General features: G+C 37.2%; 1 protein-coding gene across 10 annotated transcripts in view; it reads right to left on the bottom strand.

Annotated features, from left to right (window-relative positions):
• Window positions 1-684: 684 nt before the first annotated feature.
• Window positions 685-20,601, bottom strand: part of KALRN (kalirin RhoGEF kinase) — a 749,960-nt gene continuing 730,043 nt past the window's right edge. For 5 of the 10 annotated variants that reach the window (XM_037837128.1, XM_037837181.1, XM_037837192.1 and 2 more), the window contains 3 exons: window positions 11,249-11,449; window positions 8,101-8,239; window positions 685-7,524 (listed from right to left, as the gene is read on the bottom strand). In XM_037837128.1, the coding sequence (XP_037693056.1) occupies window positions 6,979-7,524; window positions 8,101-8,239; window positions 11,249-11,449 (886 nt within the window). In that variant the 3' untranslated portion in view covers window positions 685-6,978. The remainder of the gene's footprint in view (window positions 7,525-8,100; window positions 8,240-11,248; window positions 11,450-20,601) is intronic. The other 5 variants (XM_037837151.1, XM_037837136.1, XM_037837141.1 and 2 more) reach the window with 1 other exon arrangement.

The following is a 20,601-nucleotide window of genomic DNA, read 5'->3' as shown; positions in this document are numbered from 1 at the left end:
CTAAGGAAAACAATCCTTAAAGTCACAGGGCTCATGATTCTAATTCACCAAAACTGATTCTGATTTATTTCTCTATTGGTTTCCTTTTCTTTGAAGAGATTGTGCTGAACCCAGTCAATGCTTTTGACAGTTGTTTCTCATTACAAAGAAATGCAATAAAATCTTCATGAAATAGAAGCCAAACATTAAAACATTTTTGTTCTTACTGACAAAGTAAGCTAATCAAAACACTTCAATCTCTAACCCTTTGGCTAACGGACAGTGTACTATAAATTAGTCTCTTTTGCACTCAGGTGTCACTAGCTGATGCTTTCAAAGGCTAATTATGTCTGCACAGGCTAACCCAGACTACCTTAGAGTCCACACCATGGGGCATAATTTTGTGAAGATCCAGCCCACGAGGCCCGTCAGCTTCCTGATATTACCGCATGAAACACCTGAGTGAGGCCAACAGCACACCTGAGGTTGCCTCACCATTTTTGGTTAGAGACATGCCTTAGATAAGTCTTCAGAGGACGAAAATTTTAGTTGCTTTCTAAAATGCTAGGTAAAAAGTGTAATAATGTGATTTTTTTTGGTTCTCATATTTGGGGGAGGAAAGAAAAAATTAATCTTTTCTTTGAACAAAGGTTTTAAAAAAAACATTGACCAGAGAATAATATTTAGTATAGTATATTTATAGGAATGCATAACATGTGAGATGTATATTTTGAAGCTTCATCCATAACTTATAACATTTAGTAATAATAACAAGACAGTAGGTCATCACTTTACAACATTACACGAGTGATTTTGACTTACAAATAAAATATTTACAACCTACCTTTACAAAACAACGTGTGCATACAAAATGAAAACTGCAGAAAAATTTAAAAATAATAAAACAACCAAAAAACCCAGAAGATACACTTAAGGCAGACCAGCAAGACACTGAAATAATTAAGGCTGTGGAATTCTTCTGCACCTTGAAAATATAGATCTATTTATCAATACTGTGGAGTGGTTTTAAATCGATTGTTACAAGCCTGATAGATGCATGTACTTATATGTATATGTTTAGTTGTCCCTATGGGGAAACCTGTCCACTTATGGATAAGGCCCTTTACTAAATGGTCAGAGAAGCCCACCCCAAACTTTGGGTGTCACTCAAAACCAACAGGTACCAATGCAGTTTGCAAACCAACTAGTAATAATTCAAATATAAAGATACTTCTGAATCTAGGCAAATAGAATAAACTGAATGATGGCCCCATTACAAGGTTTCAGGCTTTGTTAGTTTGACCTTGTAGACTTCAAAAGACAGCAGATTAGTTCCCAAATGAGTGAAATTTGTCCTACTCATATCAGCCCTAATGGTTTTGAATGAACCTAAGTGGTTTTCCAATAGAAAAACTGACCTTCTGGACTGTCTGCAAATGGATAGATTTCTGCATATGAGCAATAACATATACATATATATTATACACTATATACATGTACAGATGTACACATATCCATATTTTCCAACAGTTTGCCCTCTGATCACTACTATACTCTGAATAGGATCTCATTCTGAACAATAGGTTTAGTTTTTTCACAGTCTTCACATTTGTCCTTACTACTAGTTTTACTCACCTTCCCCATAGAGTAGGCTGAAGTTTGGCAGAAACAGAAGTGAAAGCACCAGGATCAAAAAATCAAACACAGATAACAGATATGGCTTAAGTTAGTAAGAGAAGATATCTGTTTGTGTTAACTTCAGTTTATAACCACAGTCTTTGAAGTCACGTAACAGTCCCCATAATATTCCAGAATGTGGATCTATTTCTTGAATAGAAGTCAGGCATTGATGGAATTCCTATGCTGGCTACTCCTGGTCTAGCAAATTAGCTTAGTTAGATTAAGCCTCAGGAGTTGGGATTCCAAGAGTTATTTGCACTCTTTTTTCAACACACTCCCTTTTCTCAGCTGTCCTCACTATCCCAATATCAGTTATCTGACTAAACCAAAAGGATAAACTTGATCATCAGAATAAACACTAAATCTGATCACATTTTAGAATCTCCCAGCAAACAGGCCAACAGGAAAACACAACAGCCCACAAGTATTGATTGATTTCAGTTTTCTGTAATATGTCCCTTAAAGATGAAAAGTTGGCTTAGAAATGACTGCTTTTCCTCTCAACTTCTACATATATTGAAAATTAGGAAGAAATGCCTTCACAGAAAATATGGCTGTATGAGATTTCTGTCTTCTACCACATGAATAATATTTTCTATTAAAATGTTAGTTTTATGCACAGATTTCAGCCTGTGAGTCCATAGCTGTTAGAAAATGAATATTAATATATTAGCTTCCCTTTTCTTGGTGGAACCTGTGTGACCCTTATCTTCCTGCCCAGGGTTTAATCATCACTTCCAAATGATCCCTGGATTTTAAATAACTAAGAAAAATCATAATGCAGTTTTACAAATAAATCCATTGAAAGCTCACATGGTGTGTTTGCCTAACCCAGACTCCACAGAGATGCTACCCAAGAGAGAAAGGAATGACGTCCACATTCCTTGATGCTAGTCCAGTATATTTCATTGGCCACCCTGACTAAGAAAGTGGTGAATTTGCACATTAACCCTATTATAGAGACCACTTATGTTCAAAATATTCCCTCCTCTATCAAATGCATGGGACCATGTTTTAGTTAATGCACACACAGAAAAAAACCACTGTTTTCATTTATAACTTATTTGCTCCTTCATATTTTCACGAATCTAAATTTCCATGCTCTTATAAATAGGCAAGAAAAAAGTACTGATAAACTCATGGGCACTAAATCATTGAGGCTACAGGAAAGCTACTCCTGAAAGGCCTGTCTCAGAAAAAAGATCTAATGTCTCCCCTCGAATAATCAATGGTTCAATTCACTTTCTACACCTGTGTATTTAACTAGACTCTTACAATAGATGACTGTGAGAAAGATTCTGAAGAAACAAGCTGTGATATCAGAGGATGTTTCACTCTTACTTCTGGCCTCATAGGTGAGGAAAGGGCTGTTTGGGATCTTTCCTGTCAATTTTTCCAAAGCATAAAGCAGGAGAAGAGAGAGTAGTTGTTGCTTTGGAAAGCATCTTACTCTTCATGTCTGCCATAAGAAATACTAGAGAAAAAAGTTATATTCAAATAAGACTTCAGCTCTCTCAAACCATTTTCTCTAAACAAGCTTTAAATGATCAAAATACAGGCTAACCAAATAAAGAGCACCTAGTATTTCCTATTAAAATGCAATTTATAGAGTTTAATCTCATGAATTTGCAAATAGTATCTAAAGACGTGAATATTGAAAACCTGGAATGTTCAAAGTTATTAATAAAATTCTTAGCACTGGCAGTGTTTATTTAGCACTTTAAAAAATCAAAGTATTTTATAGACATCCCAACTTATGATATTTTCCTACATTTCTGATGAGATTAATGTTTTCCTCCCTTTCCCCCAGCTCCCATTTTGCCAATGGGAAAAATGGGGGCAGGAAAAATAAAGGCTGCCTTTCTGTAAGAAGGATGGGTCAGAAATAGCTGAGGTTGAAACTCAAGAATTCCTGGTCTCATCCTATATTCAGATGTTTTCATTTAAAAAACATTTTAAAATAAAGGGAAAAAAATTGCTGAATATCAGTAAATCTGAGTACAATGAACTTCTTTATCTCCCGTTCTCCCCATCTGAAAGGCACTACTATTTATAAAGGCTTTGTGAACCACAAAGCAGTGAAGCCAGCTTCCTCCTCTGCTTCCTTTACTCCCCCTTAGATTGTTCATGGCTGTGGGAGACCTGAAGGACACCTCCAACATTACATTTTTTTTCTTAAAAATTTCCTCCCATTCAGCTGTAAGTAAATCTATTTAATTTGAAACATGTAAAAAATGCAATAACTTATTATACTTTAAAAATTATTATTATTGTCTGTCCCTGATCTTTTCCTTCTTTATGCATCCCACCCTTACCAAAAACAAAAATCAAATAAATCTCCATGCAATGAATATATGCCAAGCAAGAAGCTTGTGAGTTTAACCAACATTTATTTTTTCCCATTTTAACTGGAAGTTTATGTCCACTATTCCTAATTCAGTTTTGATTTCAAGAACTACCATAATTACAGTTGTTCTTTCTCCCCTCCTCTCTACTACCAAGTAATGAATATCTGTGCCTAGGGCAGGTTAAAGTGTTGTCCCTGATCCTTCTTCCCTCACCACAGTTGCCCACAGAGCAATTTAAATGTATGTTTCCCCACTCCATTTACTGGGATTCATTATTATTTCCAACTTGTTGTGGAGAATTCTTGAACCAAAACCACTATCACATACCTGTTGGGAGGGACCAGGAGCTTTACAGACAGGGAGCCTCCGTATTACTTATCAAACTATATAAAATATACCCCCCTTCTCTTGGGACTTCTATTAAATTCATTCTATTCTAATAGAATAGAATGATTCTATTTTGATTTGATTGTACTTTGGCGTCAGTTAACAAAACCATACTACTTTGCATTTCTATGTCCCTCATCTCCTGTCTCCTCATTTCCCCAACATGTGTACTTAGGGGGATTCTATGCAACCTCACATCTGGAGCATCCCAACTCTGATGGAAAAGCTGATGGAAAAGCATTGGCTTATATACATTCTGTCAGCTGCACTCCCACAACACTATTTCAATAATGCATTCCTGCCACAGTCTGTACCCAATTGCCCCAGGCTCATCACTCTCAAGCAGAAACTCAGCTTGTCTCTACAAGGTCATAAAAACTCAAATGCCTCGGTAGGGGTGTTCTTTAGTCAAGTCACTGACAGTGGATGGAACAGAACTTGCAAAGTCATACTTTATGGATATTGGAATCCAGAGCCTATAAAACTATCCCATAACAAACCCTATGGACCAGGCTTTCTTCTTTCATGTTCTATGCCATCATGAAGACATGTTTACTAAAAGGGTTTTAGTAAATATGTATTAAATTTTAAAATATTGTATCATATAGTATTTGTATATACATATAGGTTCAAATGAAGAAAATAGAGGGTTAGTCATGTAAGCTCTGAGAGAGTTAGATTTGACAACCCAGGGCCATTCAAATACTAGGAAACAAATACAGACAGAGTCGGTTTCCACATATTTGGTTAATCCCGAAAATACTAAGTGCTATCTAGTCTTATTGCTTGTACTTTCTACTAATTTATTAATATATTATCTTGGACAGGATGGGTGGAGGATGGATGAGGAAGTTGATTTTGAAACCAAGAGAAAAGAATGATGAGTATTTCAATTCTACATTTCCATTGTAGGATGAAGTGTTTTTATATATTAAAGTTCAGGTTTAGTTTCCATCTTTTTTTTTTTCTTTTTTCATTTAGATAGGCTTACAGTTTCAGTTTTTCCTCCATAAACCCTCTGTTTGCACTTCTGTGCTGCATGAGTTTAATTTCTCCATCCTATCAGGAGAGAAGTGTTGCCATGAAACCTGATTGGGACCAACACTGAGTTACATTTTAAAATATTATTTGCATAATACCAATTTTCAAAAATAGAAAACAAAGGATGAGGCCATGTACAAGCACAAACACAAAAACTCCCCCCAAATTAAAAAACAAAATAAAAGAAAACATGAAATGTCCAGGTTTAATTTTTTTTTTTCACCAGAAGAAATAAGGGCAGTTAATAGTAATCCTGTATGGAGAATACACAGCAGAGAGCAGTGTTGGCCTCCAAGTACAATTAGTCCTTTTAGTCGAGAGAAATATTGGCAGCTGAGTGATGATAGGTATTGCGATCTCAGTTAGAACTCAGTGTTCTGTTAGGGTGATGTGTTGGGTTTTGTTCCATGGCTTCAAAAAGGACTAGGGCCAGGCCTTTAAAAGGCTTCTATGGCTGCCTCCTTTTGGTAAGCACCCCTTAGCTTCAATGAGTTAGAAATAAAGCAAGCCAACTTTCTGAGGGCTGTATTCTACAGCTATAGCAGAAATCAGAAAGTGTCGTTACTTTGTTCATAGGAACGGTAGGAAAGGTTTCTGTTTGCCCTTTTGTATGAACTTGTTTTTCTGATTTACCTATTTCAAACCAGGTGTAGACCCCAAAATAGCTCCCCCAGTTCAAACTGTATTTGGACTTATTTCCTGGCAGGCTTTCCTGCCAGATAAACTCTGAGCTGCCAGAGAATTTGGGGGTAGCTTTCCATCTACAGACCCTATGTTAATCAAATCACCTGTGACCAAGAGAAAAATCTCTTTGTTTACAGATTGAAAAAGGGTAACATTGATTTCTCTTAATGCACAGGTTTGGTAAAAGATTTCTGTACAAGATTTATAAAATGCTCTAAAAAACTTGTCATCTATTTGTGCTTAGTCAAAACAATATAATGCTTCGGTTAGTAAATTATTGTCTCAACTGGAGCACACAAACTTTCTTATGATTGATTTCATATATATCTCTATATTATAAAACTTTGAAACCTGAATGGGTATACTATACTGTATGTGTATATGAATCCTATTAAGAAACTATTTCTAAGTCCTCTAACCTGGAGTAGTTGACATACATGATGTCTCTGTCACATAGAACTTTTTGCTTGAAATTTCAGCAAAGGCAGAAACCTTTTGTACTCGCTAGAGAGAGCTTAAGGTTTGCCCAGTTAACCACTCATTTTGGAAGGCATGATTAAAATTTTTTACGACAGTTCATCTAATATTCTTGTTATCCTTGCTCTTCTTTTTGATACTTCCTGTCACTCACTATCTCTTTCTTCCTTCTGGATGACCTTCTGGAAAGTCCCTGGATTTAGGGTGACTTTTATTGATGCGTAGACCCTGAATAACCACTGTAAAGGTTTAAGAGGTACATCTCTCAATCCAGAGAACCAAATGGAGGGAAAAAATTAACAGAGAATTATTTACAGACACATTCAGTCTTGCTTTGGTTCACACTGCACCTCTACGTGGAACCTCAAGTGCTGGAAGGTGGCTACGTCCCTTGGTTCATCCTGTTGACAATGTAGCTCTTGACGTTTGGAATAGGACGCACGTCATTCTGATGCTTGCGACGCTCTATGAAGCACGCCAGGCGGGAGGTGTCCAGAGGGATTTTGGAATAGCTGCCGTTGTGGGGCTGCAGCCACGGATGCTGTAGGCAGGTGGCTGCCGTGGGCCGCCTCCGAAAGTCTTCCTGTAAGATCACATTGATGAAATCTCGGGCAGCATTGCTGACGCCACAGAAGTACTCATGGGGGAAGCTGAAGTCCACTCTGCACACGTTGATACATGTCTCCTCTTTGCTCTCATCCAAGAAGGGGGAGACCCCACTCAGCATGACATATGTCAGAACCCCAATGCTCCAGATGTCAGTGCCCAGGGAGACAGGGATGCCTTGGATCACTTCTGGGGCAGCAAACTCAGGGTTCCCCAGCAGGTGGTGGATATGGAAGTGACCTGAGATCTGGACAGCATCCTCCAAGTCGATGAGCTTCACTCGAGGCACTGGAATCCGTAGGTCTATGAGCAGGTTTTCAGGCTGCAGAGACCCAAGGAGGCAGGGAGAAAGAAGGCAAGTTCAGGTCTCTGCTTTGACTACCAGTAGAACACTGTTACTTCAGACATGGTTCTACTATTCTTTGGTAAAGCCTGTGGTGGATGGGAAATTCCCTATGCAAAATACATAAGAGGCTTTACACTAAACACTAATTTTGGGTGCTACTTTAGAGAAGTCTGACATTGAAAACCATGTTTTCTTAACTACCTCTTGTTTTGGGACTGAATCAAGAAAAGAATAAATTTTTCATTTGGAAGAACAGGGACTTCTTTTTGAGCACCATGAAAGAGAAGGTAGCATTTATTGGGTTCCTTCTACATAAGTAGACTAGGTAGTTAAAGCTTTCTTACCTCCTCTTACCCTAGATTTTAATCGTGGCCCTTTATTGTTAACTCATGAATAACTCACTTGAATTGCATGGCAACCTAGTGGTTATTTAATATTCATAAGAATTCTAATGTAAGTAAATGAAATGAATATGAATTTAACTTCCTCAAGGGTAATGACTGAGAAACTGGACTTAGCAGTTTCTCTGCAAGGGCTCCTATCTCCTATTACCTTTATGTCCAAATGCGCGACCCTGCAGTTGTGAAGGTACTGCAGAGCTTCCATGATGTCTCGGATGTAGAAAGCTACTTTTTCCTCCATCAGCTCATCATGATTCATAAGGTAATCTAAGAGCCGGCCATCATCCATCCTAAAAGTAGGGAGAAAAAAGGAAAGGAATTATATTCATGAAGAAACAAAAATAGCACAAATCTATAAGGCCTCTAATATCTTAGATCAATGTGCAATGCATGCACATTTTATTGGAGTCCATACTTAGAATGGCAGAACTAAACAGAACACACAATAAATTTACAAATTTGGTGTGCTTCAGGGAAGAAAGTTGTAGAACCTTGTTTAAAATACATTCTCTTTTATTAACTTTTAAAACTGCTCACAAGGAAAAAGTTCTGGCACCCCTTTAAGAGGTTAGATTACAAAATAGAGAAAGTCTTTGCCAAGAGAGGGACAGCAAAATGTTTTGATTAACTTGAACCTGTTGTTGTAAGTGGTCCCAGATACGTTTTTTTAAATGGCTATTTGTCCATTTTTAGGTAGGGAAAAATAGAAGGCAGGCAGTGTCCTTGGTATCTTTGGCCCCTTTTTAAAACACTTTGCCTTTTGGGTGTCTTTCCAATCTTAAAGCCTGTGATCAAGAACATGGTAAGTGGTGCCAACCAGACCCAGATTTGAATCCTGGCTCTGCTGTGGAGCTTGGGGCAGGTCATTGAAACATTGCATTTCAGATTCTTCATTTTAAAATGGGAATACCACTACTACTACTACTACTACTACTACTGCCACCACCACCGACTTCATTATGAGGTTTGGGCAAGAATCAAGTGAGACAATGAGGCTTTTAAGCATAATTTGTAGCATACATGAGTGTTCAATAAATGAGAGCTATTTTCCAGTACCCTCTGCCCTCTTATGTCATGGAGTGACTGAATGTCAGGTGGCTGTTCTTTACTATGCATTGGTCTATTAAAGGTACATCCCATGAAATGTTCAGGTAGAGGAGTTTAGGCCAGGGTCAGAGACTACTTTCAACCAGAGCTGAAACTCCCCTGGTCAAGTTTACATTCTTGTCTCTGGCTCATTCATTCCCACTGGTCTATTATTGTGCTTTGCAAAGGCTAGGACCTATAAAACCCTTCTTTTTCCTCCCTCTGATCCTGGCTGGGAGTGGGGTGGGAGCAGTAAGAGTAGAGTAGAGTGGAGTAGGATTGGGCTCATTAGAGTCATTTTCCTGAATCTCTTGGAATGCCTAAAGAAGAAAGTAACAGCAGCACTGTGTCTGGACTGGAAAGTCTCAATCACCAAGTTCATTTCTAGAGTTTTGGGATCATGCAGATGCCAAGGCCCCACCCTAGACTAGTGAATCAGAATCTCAGTCTCCTGGAAAACCTCTACCAGCAGTTCTGATGGCCACCAAAGGGAGATCCCCAGTCAGAGGCTAACCCGGGTTTAGGTAACTCAGGCACTGCCTTCTCCACAAATTTTCCCTGAAGCTCGAGTCCAACCAAGCACCTTTCTATGTTCTCACAGCAACACATGTACTTTTTTTTTCACCACTTACCATGGTATATTAAAATTGTCTGTTTATCTATTGTTCTTCCTCATTAGTTTCTACCTCCTCAAGCAGAAATTATATCTGCTCATCCTTGTTCCCCCACCTGGCCCCAGGTCTGTGTGGTGGTTGGCACATAGTGAGTGCTCAGTAAGTGTTTGCTAAACTAGTTCAATCCTGTATTCAACTACTTTAATCCCCACAACATCTCTGGGATGTGGGGATAATACTTAAGACTTCATAGGTGAGGACGCTGAGGTCAGGAAGCTAAATATACTGCCTGAATCACAAGGCTGGGATTTGAGCCCAGACTTTCATTCCAAGAACAGCTTTTTTCAATTGTACTGTTGTGTCTGGTAATCAACACCTTCCCATGGTATAGGCATCAGCATGTCTAAAGGGGCAAAGGTTCTGGGTCCGCTGTACCATCTTGATAGCAAGTGATAAAATGTTTTATTGGAACTCCAGCATAACATGCTATAATTTGTAAATGGGATAATTCACTGTCAGTAGAATATGCCTTTTGAGTTAGGAAGCTCCCAATAAATCAGTTAGGCCCTGAAAGGCTTTTGCACGTCTATTTGTTAAGTCCAAAATGATAATCTGCCAGCCATACACAGCAATGTAAAGTTAAGCTTCACAAAAGGATTGTAAGTGCTAACAATGTTGGTTTTGTCTCCTCATGTTTCTTTCCAACCTACTTAAAAATATATGCAGAGAGACTTAAAATTCACTTCCTTTTATTCATCATAAATGTATTTATGATAAGTTACTTCTTCAAATACATACTGTTACACATACAGCCCTAGACTAACAAGTACACATCAGCAAGTCTAAAATGGCAGTTGAATGGCTTAGGATGCTTCTCTTCTGTCCAAGGACTCATGTGGAGCCATATTCAGCATTGCTCGTTGGTGAAAATGTCTGTCTCTTCAATAGCACCCATATGATAACATTTCCACTAGGGCTCAGTACTTCTGAAAAGACTCTGTTCTCTTTAGTCTCTGTAAGATTTCCTTAAACCATAGAGCATGCTCCCTGTTTTTGCTTAGGGTCGTAGGTAGGAGAATGTGACCTCATTCCTCTATTGTTCTATCCTGGGGACAAAGCATATGGTTGCCTGAGTTCCTAGAAAATCTAGAATGGCTGGAATGTTCTGAAGGTAAGGTTCTATCCTCACAGGAATTTCCTGGATGGTAGACTATGGCAGTGGGTCCACGCACAAACCCCTCTCTTTCATTTCAACTCTGCCCCATCAATAAACCTACTGCCAGTAAGCTTTTCCTAACTCCCTGCCCAGCCCAAGAGTCCACAATAGAAAGAAAATGAAAATTAGAGTGAGAGAGATGTGGATTCAAGCCATGGCTCCTCCATTTCCTGGTTTTAAGGACCTATTTACTTCACCTTTCTTAAACCTGATTTTCTAATCTATAAAATGGGAATAACATACATGTAAGAGGAGGAGAGTGTGTGTTACATGCAGTACTTTGTAAACTACACAACATTGTATAAAATGTCACTATCTTTTTCATTAACGGGGCAATAAATAAATAACTGGGACCACTTTAGAGAAATGGCATCTGAACTTACAGTTCTAAAATCAGGATGTAGGAAGTGGGGGACTCATAGGTGTCGTGGAGAGTGATGTACTGGGGGTGCTGCAGGTGCTGAAGGAGGGCGGCCTCATGGGCAGCTTGCTCTTTCTTCTTCATTTTTTTGCTGATGAATTTCACAGCAACATCTTTGCGGGTAGCTTTGTGAATGCACTTCTTTACTATGGAGAAACGGCCTCTGGAAATTAAAAGAGAGAAGCCATTTTGCCAAGATTCATGAGTCAACTGGGTATCATTTTATCCAGCGAAGTATAAAGTTACATCTGAAACAGTCAATAAGATTTTATTAGGAATTTTAATTCTATATTTTAAATTATAATATTATTCAGAAAGCCCATTTTTGCTTCTTTAGCATTTCAGAGTTCTTTGAGATGCAAAGAGCTGGCTTATATCGTTTTTAAGCCAATATATTTCTGTCATTTTGAACATCAACCACAGATTGAGTTTTCTTTTGTAAGCAGAATATATTTCTATAAAACACAGTAACAACAGTAATAACAATAAAGGAGAAATTCCACAATGTGATAGGTTTAAAAACATTTTTAAAGAGGTGTTTTTAAATTTAATTTTACATAAATTATCATTGATTATGGAAATTTAAAAATATACACAAAAGTAAGGAGAATAGTATAATGGATCTCCTATGCACCCAGAAACCAGCTTCAATAATATCAACATTTTGAAAATCCCATCTATTCTTTTCCTACCCCCTGCTTTTTTCTCTAGAGTATTTAAAAAAAAATCCAGATATCAGGTCATTTTACACATAAATACTTCAGTATACACCTGTAATTGACAGGGACATTAAATATATAACCCCATGCTATATAACCAACACACCTAGCAAAATTAACCACACCTTCAATAGACAGAATGGCTCCCAGATTCAGCTGTAGCCGTATGGAAGGTAGTATGAGAGCTAATTAGAAGGCACTGGTCAGCAATGGAAGCAGAGAAAGGGAGAGTGAGAGAAAGGGAAAGCAGAGTCCACAGGAGCCCTAAACCATGGACAGGCGTAAAAAGCACGAACAGCAGTTCTTTCCTCTAACAGAAGTGCATGCATCAGGCACCAGGACCACCACAAGATCATCCCACTGACTCCTTGACCTGGCCCCATGGTCACCGAACAACTTTCAGAAAATAATTTATTGCCATTATAGATTTGCCTGCAAGAAATGTGATAATCAGTAAATCAAATATTCAACAAATATTAATTGAATGCCTATTATATACCAGACATCATTCTTTTTTTAATCATTTTTTATTGCTGAATATAACATATATACATAGAAGTGACAAGTTTCCAAGTGCAATTTAACTAGCAGTTAGAGAGCAAATTTCAAAGAATATTATAGGTTACAGTTCCACAATTACAGTTCTTTCCTTACTGTGAAATATAACATGTGTGCAAAAAGGTTATATCTTTCAAAGAGTGATTTAACAAGTAGTTATATAGGAAATTTCCGAAAGTGTTGTGAGTTATAGTACCATAGTTTCAGTTATTTCCTTATTGTGAAATATAACATATATACAAAAAGGTGATAACTTTCAAAAATTACAATTTATCAAGGAGCTATAGAACAAATTTCAAAGGATATTATGGGTTATAGTTCCACCATTTCAGTTCTTTCCTTCTAGCTATTCTAGCAACTAAGAAGAAGAAGAAAATTAAATAAAGATTAAGTATTCATAATCCACTGTTAAATTCCATCTTGTCTGTTGCTACCCCTTCTTCTAGTTTAATCACTTTCCCGATCTTCAGGGCTATCTAGGCAGTGACCACCCTAATCTGTTCATGTTGAAAAGGGGTTTCGACATTATGGGGAAAAGGAGCACATCTGGTCGGTGTTTTTGAAGAGGCTATTGCCTCTGGGTTTTGGGACTTAGCTGGCATAGGAGTTCTCTAGAGGATTTAATTTTCTGAGGAATAAACTTAGTGAGTGAAATTTTTATAAACTCTTCAATAGGGATCCAGGTATTCTCTAAGGTTTTCAGGACTACTGTTGACTTGGGCTTATCATACTGTAGTCATTTCGCGTATCTAGATGAAGCTTGCATAGGAGTAACCTCTAGGACAGCTTCTTAACTCCATTTGAATTCTCTTAGCCACTGAAACCTTATTTGTTGCCTTTCTTTTCCCCTTTTTGGTCAAAAATTCATTCTCAATCCCTCGATATCAGGGTCAGACTCATTCCCGGAATCCATGTCCCACATCGCCAGGAAGACTCATTCATCTTGGGGTTCCTGTCCCACGTCGGGGGGAGGGTGATGAATTTATTTGCAGAGTTAGGCTTAGACAGACAAAGTCCACATTTGAGCAACAAAAGAGGTTCTCTGGAGGTGACGCCTATGCAAAATTATAGGTGGGCTTAGCCTCTCCTTAATAACCATAAGATTCACCCGAGCAAGCCTCAAGATTGAGGGCTTGACTTATAAAAGTAGTCGGCTCCTAAGTTTCACATAGCATATGTTATGTCCACAATAATCCATCCATATCTCACATTATCATCACTTAGTTGTACAATCATCAGCACTTTCCATGTTAAACAATTTGCATGATCCAAAACACCTTGCAGCTCTTTTCAGCCCTTAATTATTTGTCCCTAGTATTTGTGTGGTACTAGTAAGGTTTTCCTATTAATTATAGTCCCTAGTGTGCAATATGTTGATTTTTCCCATATAGCATCCTCTTGTCAACTCTCTGTGCTAGTGTCATACCTTAGAAGTATGTCATGCAAACACCTATCTATGTTTGTAGTGCTGATCTGTGAAATACATGCCTTTAAACAACCTCTTTCAATTCTATTCAACTTCAGTACAGCTCTGATACTTATAATCCCATTAACAAACAATCATCACCCCAATCCATTCCCATACCTTTGAAGTCACCCTCATTAACATATCTGAACATATTAGATTATAATTCCCCCTCCACTAACTTCTGTCAATCACCAGGTCCCCAATATTCTACATTATAAGACATTGATTTTACAATGTTCCAGGGAATTTATAGAAGTGGTAACATACAATATCTCTCCTTTTGTGTCTCAGACATAATTCTTGACACAGTGAACAAGTAATTGGTCAGACTGGCAGTTTTATTCTCCGTCAAAAATCAATCAGTTACCACTCTGGTTTTTACCAGCAGTCTCTTGTGAATTTGATTAATAGATATCACTGCTTCCAGAGCTCTTTGGAGGCATGAAAATAACTGAATGCTCAGGATAGATCTCTATAACTTAGTGGTCATGTCAAGACACTACCACCTTACTTTTTAATAAACATTTTTTTTATCAAGGTTATCCATCTTCATTATTTAAAAAGTCAGTTGTGGGGAGACTTCTTGGAAGGTGGTGGAATAAGGACAGGCAGAACTCACTCCCCCACGGAAAACACCTAAAAACAGGTAAAAACTGTCCAAAGCAGCAGTTCAGGGGCTCAGGAGACCAGGGAAGGGTCACTGCAACATATAAGGAAGAGCTGGATGAAAAAAGCAGAGAAACTACGACTGAGATAGGGGTGAGTGTTTTTAATGCTAGAGCACCAAACAGGTCTTAATAAATTTAAAAAGATTGAAATTGTACAAAGCACTTTCTCTGATCATAATGGAATGAAACTGGAAATCAAAAATAACCAGAGAACTATAAATTTCACAAATATATGGAGGTTAAACAATGTGTTCTTAAACAATCAATGAGTAAAAGAATAAATTGCTAGAGAAATCAGTAAATATTTAGATATGAAGGAAAACAAGAACACAACATATCAAAATGTATGGGATGCAGCAAAAGCAGTGCTGAGAGGGAAATTTATAGTCCTGAACACCTACATTAAAAAGGAGGAATAGCTAAAATCAAAGACCTAACTGAACAACTGGAGAAACTACAGAAAGAACAGCAAACTAACCCTAAAGCAAGCAGAAGGAAAGAAATAACAAAGATTAGAGCAGAAACAAATAAAATGGAAAAAAAAAAACAATAGAAAGAATCAATAAAACCAAAAGCTGGTTCTTTGAGAAAATCAATAAAATCAACAAACCCTTAGCTAGACTGACAAAGCCAAAAAGAGAGAAGATGCAAATAAATAAAATCAGACATGAGAGGGCGGTCATTACCATGGACCCCGAAGAAATAAAAAGATGATAAGAGGATACTATGAACAATTGTATGTCAACAAATTTGACAACTTAGATGAAATGGACAATTTCTTAGAAAAACACAGACAACCTACCATGACTCAGGAAGAAAGAAAAGACCTCAAGAAAACCAACCAATTTCTTTAATAAAGAGATTAAATCAATCATCAAAAACCTCCATACAAAGAAAAGCCCAGGACCAGATGGCTTCATGGGGAATTTTATCAAACATTCCAAGAATAACTAAAACCGTTTCTGCTCAAACTCTTCCAAAAACTTGCAAAAGAGGGCACACTATCTAACTCATTCTATGAAGCCAACATCACCCTAATACCAAAGCTGACAAAGTTACTAGAAGAAAAGAAAACTACAAACCAATTTCTCTAATGAATGCAGATGCAAAAATACTCAACAAGGTATTTGCAAATTGTATTCAACAGCACATTAAAAGAATTATACACCACGACCAAATGGGTTTTATTCCAGGTATGCAAGGGTGATTCAACACAAGAAAATTAATCAATGTAATATACCACATTAACAAATCTAAAGGGAAAAACCACATGATCATCTCAATTGACACAGAAAAGGCATTTGACAAAATTCAGCTTCCTTTCTTGATAAAAACACTTTAAAAGATAGGAATTGAAGGAATCTTCCTCAGTATGATATAGGGAATATATGAAAAATCCACAGCTAACATGCTACTCAACGGTGAGAGTTTGCAAGCTTTCCCTCTAAGATCAGGAACAAGACAAGGATGCCCACTGTCACCACTGTTACTCAATATTGTGCTAGAAGTTCTAGCTAGAGCAGTTAGGCAAGAAAAAGAGATAAAAGGCATCCAAATTGGAAAGGAAGAGGTAATACTCTCACTATTTGCAGAGGACATGATCCTATATTTAGAAAATCCTGAAAAAAATTATAACAAAGCTACTTGAGCCAATAAATGAGTTCAGCAAAGTGGCAGGACACCAGATGAACACACAAAAATCAACAGTATTTCTATATACTAGTAATGAGAAATCAGAGGAGAAAATCAAGAAAAAAATTCCATTAACAACCAAAAGAATCAAATATTTAGGAATAAATTTAACCAAGGACATAAAAGATATACACAGAAAACTATAAAACATTGCTAAAAGAAATCAAGGAAGACATAAATAAATGGAAGGACATATCATCTTCATGGATTGAAAGACTAAATATAGGTGTCAATTCTATCCAAATTAATTTATAGATTCAATGCAACATCAATTAAAATCCCAACAACATACTTTGCAGAAATAGAAAAACCAATTATCAAATTTATATCAGTGTGCCCTGAATAGCTATTTTTTGAGAAGGAAAATAATTTTTCTTGAGAAGGAAAAATGAAGTGGGAGTTCTCACACTACCTGACTTAAAGCATATTACAAAGCTACAGTAGTCAAAATAGCACAGTACTAGCTTAAACACAGATGTACTGACCAGTGGAATCAAGTCGAGTGTTCAGAAGTGGACCCTCTCACCCATGGACAATTGATTTTTGATAAGGCAGTCAAGTTGACTCAACTGGGACAGAGCATCATCTTCAACAAATGGTGCTTGGAGAACTGGATATCCATAACCAAAAGAATGAAAGAAGACCCCTATTCCACACCTTGTACAAAACTTAACTCAAAATGGATCAAAGACCTAAACATTACAGCTAAGACCATGAAACTCTTAGAAGAAAAGGTAGGGAATTATCTTAAAGATCTTGTGGTAGAAGGTGGTTTCCCAGACCTTACACTCAAAGCACAAGCAATGAAAGAAGAAATAGATAAATAGGATCACCTCAAAACTGAACTCTTTTGAGCATCAAAGGACTATGCTGAGAAAGTGAAAAGACAGCCTACACCATGTAAGAGAATATTTGGAAACCACATACCTGATAAAGGTTTAATATCCAGAATATATAAAGAGATCCTACAATACAACAACAAAAAGACAAAAGCCAAATTTAAAAATGGGCAAAAAACATGGATAAACACTTTTCCAAAGAGGAAATACAAATGGCTCAAAAACATATGAAACGATGCTAAACTTCACTAGCTATTAGGGAAATGCAAATCAAAACCCACAATGAGACATCATCTCACTCCTACTAGAATGGTCATTATCAGAAAATCAGAAAACTACAAGTGCTGGGGAAGATGTGGAGAAAGAGGTACACATATTCACTGTTGGTGGGAATGTAGAATGGTCCAGTTGCTCTGGAAGGCAGTTTGGCATTCCTCAGGAAGCTAAGTATAGAATTGCCATGTGATCCGGCAATCCCATTACTAGGTATGTATTTGGAAGAACGGAAAGCAGGGACACAAAAGGACATTTGCACACCTATGTTTATAGCGGCATTATTCATGATTGCCAAGAAATGGAAACAGCCCAAATGTCTATCAATGGATGAGTGGATAAACAAACTGCTGTATATACATATGATGGAATATTACACACTGTAAGATGGAATAAAGTAAAGATGCATGCAGCAACATGGATGGAACTTGAGGACATTATGTTGAGCTAAATAAGCCAGAAACAGTGTGGTGGTTCCACAGGAGGCTAAGTATAGGGTTGCCATATGATTCTGCAACCCCATTATTAGGTATGTACTTGGAAGAACTGAAAGCAGGGACACAAATAGACATTTGCACACTGGTGTTTATAGCAGCAGTATTCATGATTTATAATGGATGGAGGTGGCCTAAGGGTACATCAACTGAAGAATGGAAGGGAAAACTCTGGTGTATACATGTGACAGAATATTGAATGGCTGCAGGAAGGCATGAAGTCTTGTGGCATGCAATGAGGTGAATGAACCTTGAGGACATTATGCTGAGTGAAATAAACCAGAAACAAAAGGAAAAATATTTTATGGTCTCACTGATACAATCTATATACTAGTAATGAGCTATCCGAGGAGGTAATTAAGAAAAAAATTCCATTCATCACAACAACTAAAAGAATCAAATATCAAGGAATGTAAAGGACCTGTTACACAGAAAACTACAAAACATAGCTAAAAGAAATCAAAGAAGACCTAAATAAGTGTAAAGATATTCCATGTTCATGTACAGGGAGCTTAAACGTCATTAAGATGTTAATTATGCCCAAATTGATCTACAGATTCAATGCAATATCAATCAAAATTCCAACAACCTAATTTGCAGAATCAGAAAAGCTATTTATCAAATTTATTTGGAAGGGAAAGGGGCCTCAAACAGCTAAAAAATTTTGAAAAAGAAGAATGATATGGGAGGACTCATACTTCCTGTCTTTAAAGCATATTATAAAGCCACAGTGGTCAAAACAGCATGGTACTGGCATAAAGATAGACATATTGATCAATGGAATCAAATTGAGAGTTCAGAAATAGACCCTCAGATCTATGGTCAATTGTTTTTGACAAGGCTCCCAAATACACACAACTGGGACAGAACAGTCTCTTCAACAGATGGGGCTGGGAGAACTGGATATCCATATCCAAAAAAATGAAAGAGGACCCATGCCTCAGACCCTATACAAAAATCAACTCAAAATGTATCAAAGAACTAAATATAAGAGCCAGTACCCTAAAACTTCTGGAAGAAAATATAGGGAAACATCTTCAAGACCTAGTGATAGGAGGTAGCTTCTTAGACTTTACACCCAAAGCACAAGCAACAAAGGAAAAAAATAGATAAATGGGACCTTCTGAAAATTCAATACTTCTGTGCTTCAAAGGACATTGTCAAAAGGTTGAAAAGACAGCCATCTCAGTGGGAGAAAATATCTGGAGACAACATATCTGATAAGAGTTTGATATCCAGTACACACAAAGAAATCCTACAACTCAACAGTAAAAAAGACAGACAACCCAATTATAAAATGGGCAAAAGACATGGATAGACGTTTTTCCAAAGAGGATATACAAATGATTAAAAAGCACATGAAAAGATGCTCATCTTCACTTGCTATTAGGAAAATGCAAACCAAAATCACAATGAGTAACATTTTTTGAAATTCCCTGCTTAACTGCTTGTAGAGCTGTACTTTGAAAGCTAACACCTTTCTGTATTATATTTTACAATAATGGAAATAACTGAAATTGTGGAGTTGTAACCCATGGCATTCTTTCAGATTTGCTCTCTGGCTGCTTGTTGGATCGTACTTTGAAAGTTATCACTGTTACGTATATATGTTAAAGTTCACAATAAAAAATGCATTAAAAAACCACAATGAGAGATCATCTCACATCCATTAGAATAGCTGCTATTAAACAAACAAGCAACTACAAGTGTTGGAGAGGATGTGGAGAAATAGGAACACTTATTCACTGCTGGTGGGAATGTAAAATGGTAGGGCCACTGTGAAAGATGGTTTGGTGGGTCCTCAGAAAACTAAATACAGGGTTACCCTACGACCTGGCAATCCTGCTATTTAGTATATACCCAGAAGATCTGAAAGCAGGGACACAAACAGACATTTGCACACCGATGTTCATAGCGATGTCCCAAAAGATGGAAACAAATCCAAGTGTCTATCTACTGATGAATGGATAAACCAAATGTGGGGTGTGTGTGTATTTATATTTATATATGTATGTATGTGTGTTTGTATATATATATGTTGGCATATTACTCAGCAGTAAGAAGGAATGAAGTTCTGAAGCACATGATGACCTGGATGAACCTTAAGGACATTATGTTAAGTGAAATAAGAGCAAAAGGACAAATATTGTATGATTTCACTAATATGAACTAATTATAATATGTAAACTCATAGTCATAAAATTTAGAATACAGGTCACCAAGAGATTGAATATGACTAGAGAAAGGGGAGTGGTTGCCTAATAAGTACAGAATTTTTAACTAGGTTGTACTTAAACTACTGGAAATGCATGGAGATGACAGTACCACATTATTGGGATTTTAAGTAATAGGGCTGAACTGTCTGTGAATGCTATCGAAAGGGTTGTTTAGAGTGATGTATGTCACCAGAAGGAAAGCTAGAGGTTAAAATTTGGGAATGTATAACAGTGAACTTTGTGGATAATGTCTGTGATTTACTATAAATATGAGTATAAATATGTTCTTTCATGAACCAGAAGAAATGTACAACACTTTTACAAAGAGTTAAAAATAGAGTGGTATGTGGGAAAAATGTACCTATTGCAAACTATGGACTATAGTTAA

The sequence above is a fragment of the Choloepus didactylus genome, chromosome 1 (genome assembly GCF_015220235.1).
Source record: "Choloepus didactylus isolate mChoDid1 chromosome 1, mChoDid1.pri, whole genome shotgun sequence".
NCBI lineage: Eukaryota > Metazoa > Chordata > Mammalia > Pilosa > Megalonychidae > Choloepus > Choloepus didactylus.
The sequence above is the reverse complement of the archived record's forward strand: the minus strand, read 5'-3'. Positions and strand labels throughout refer to the sequence as shown.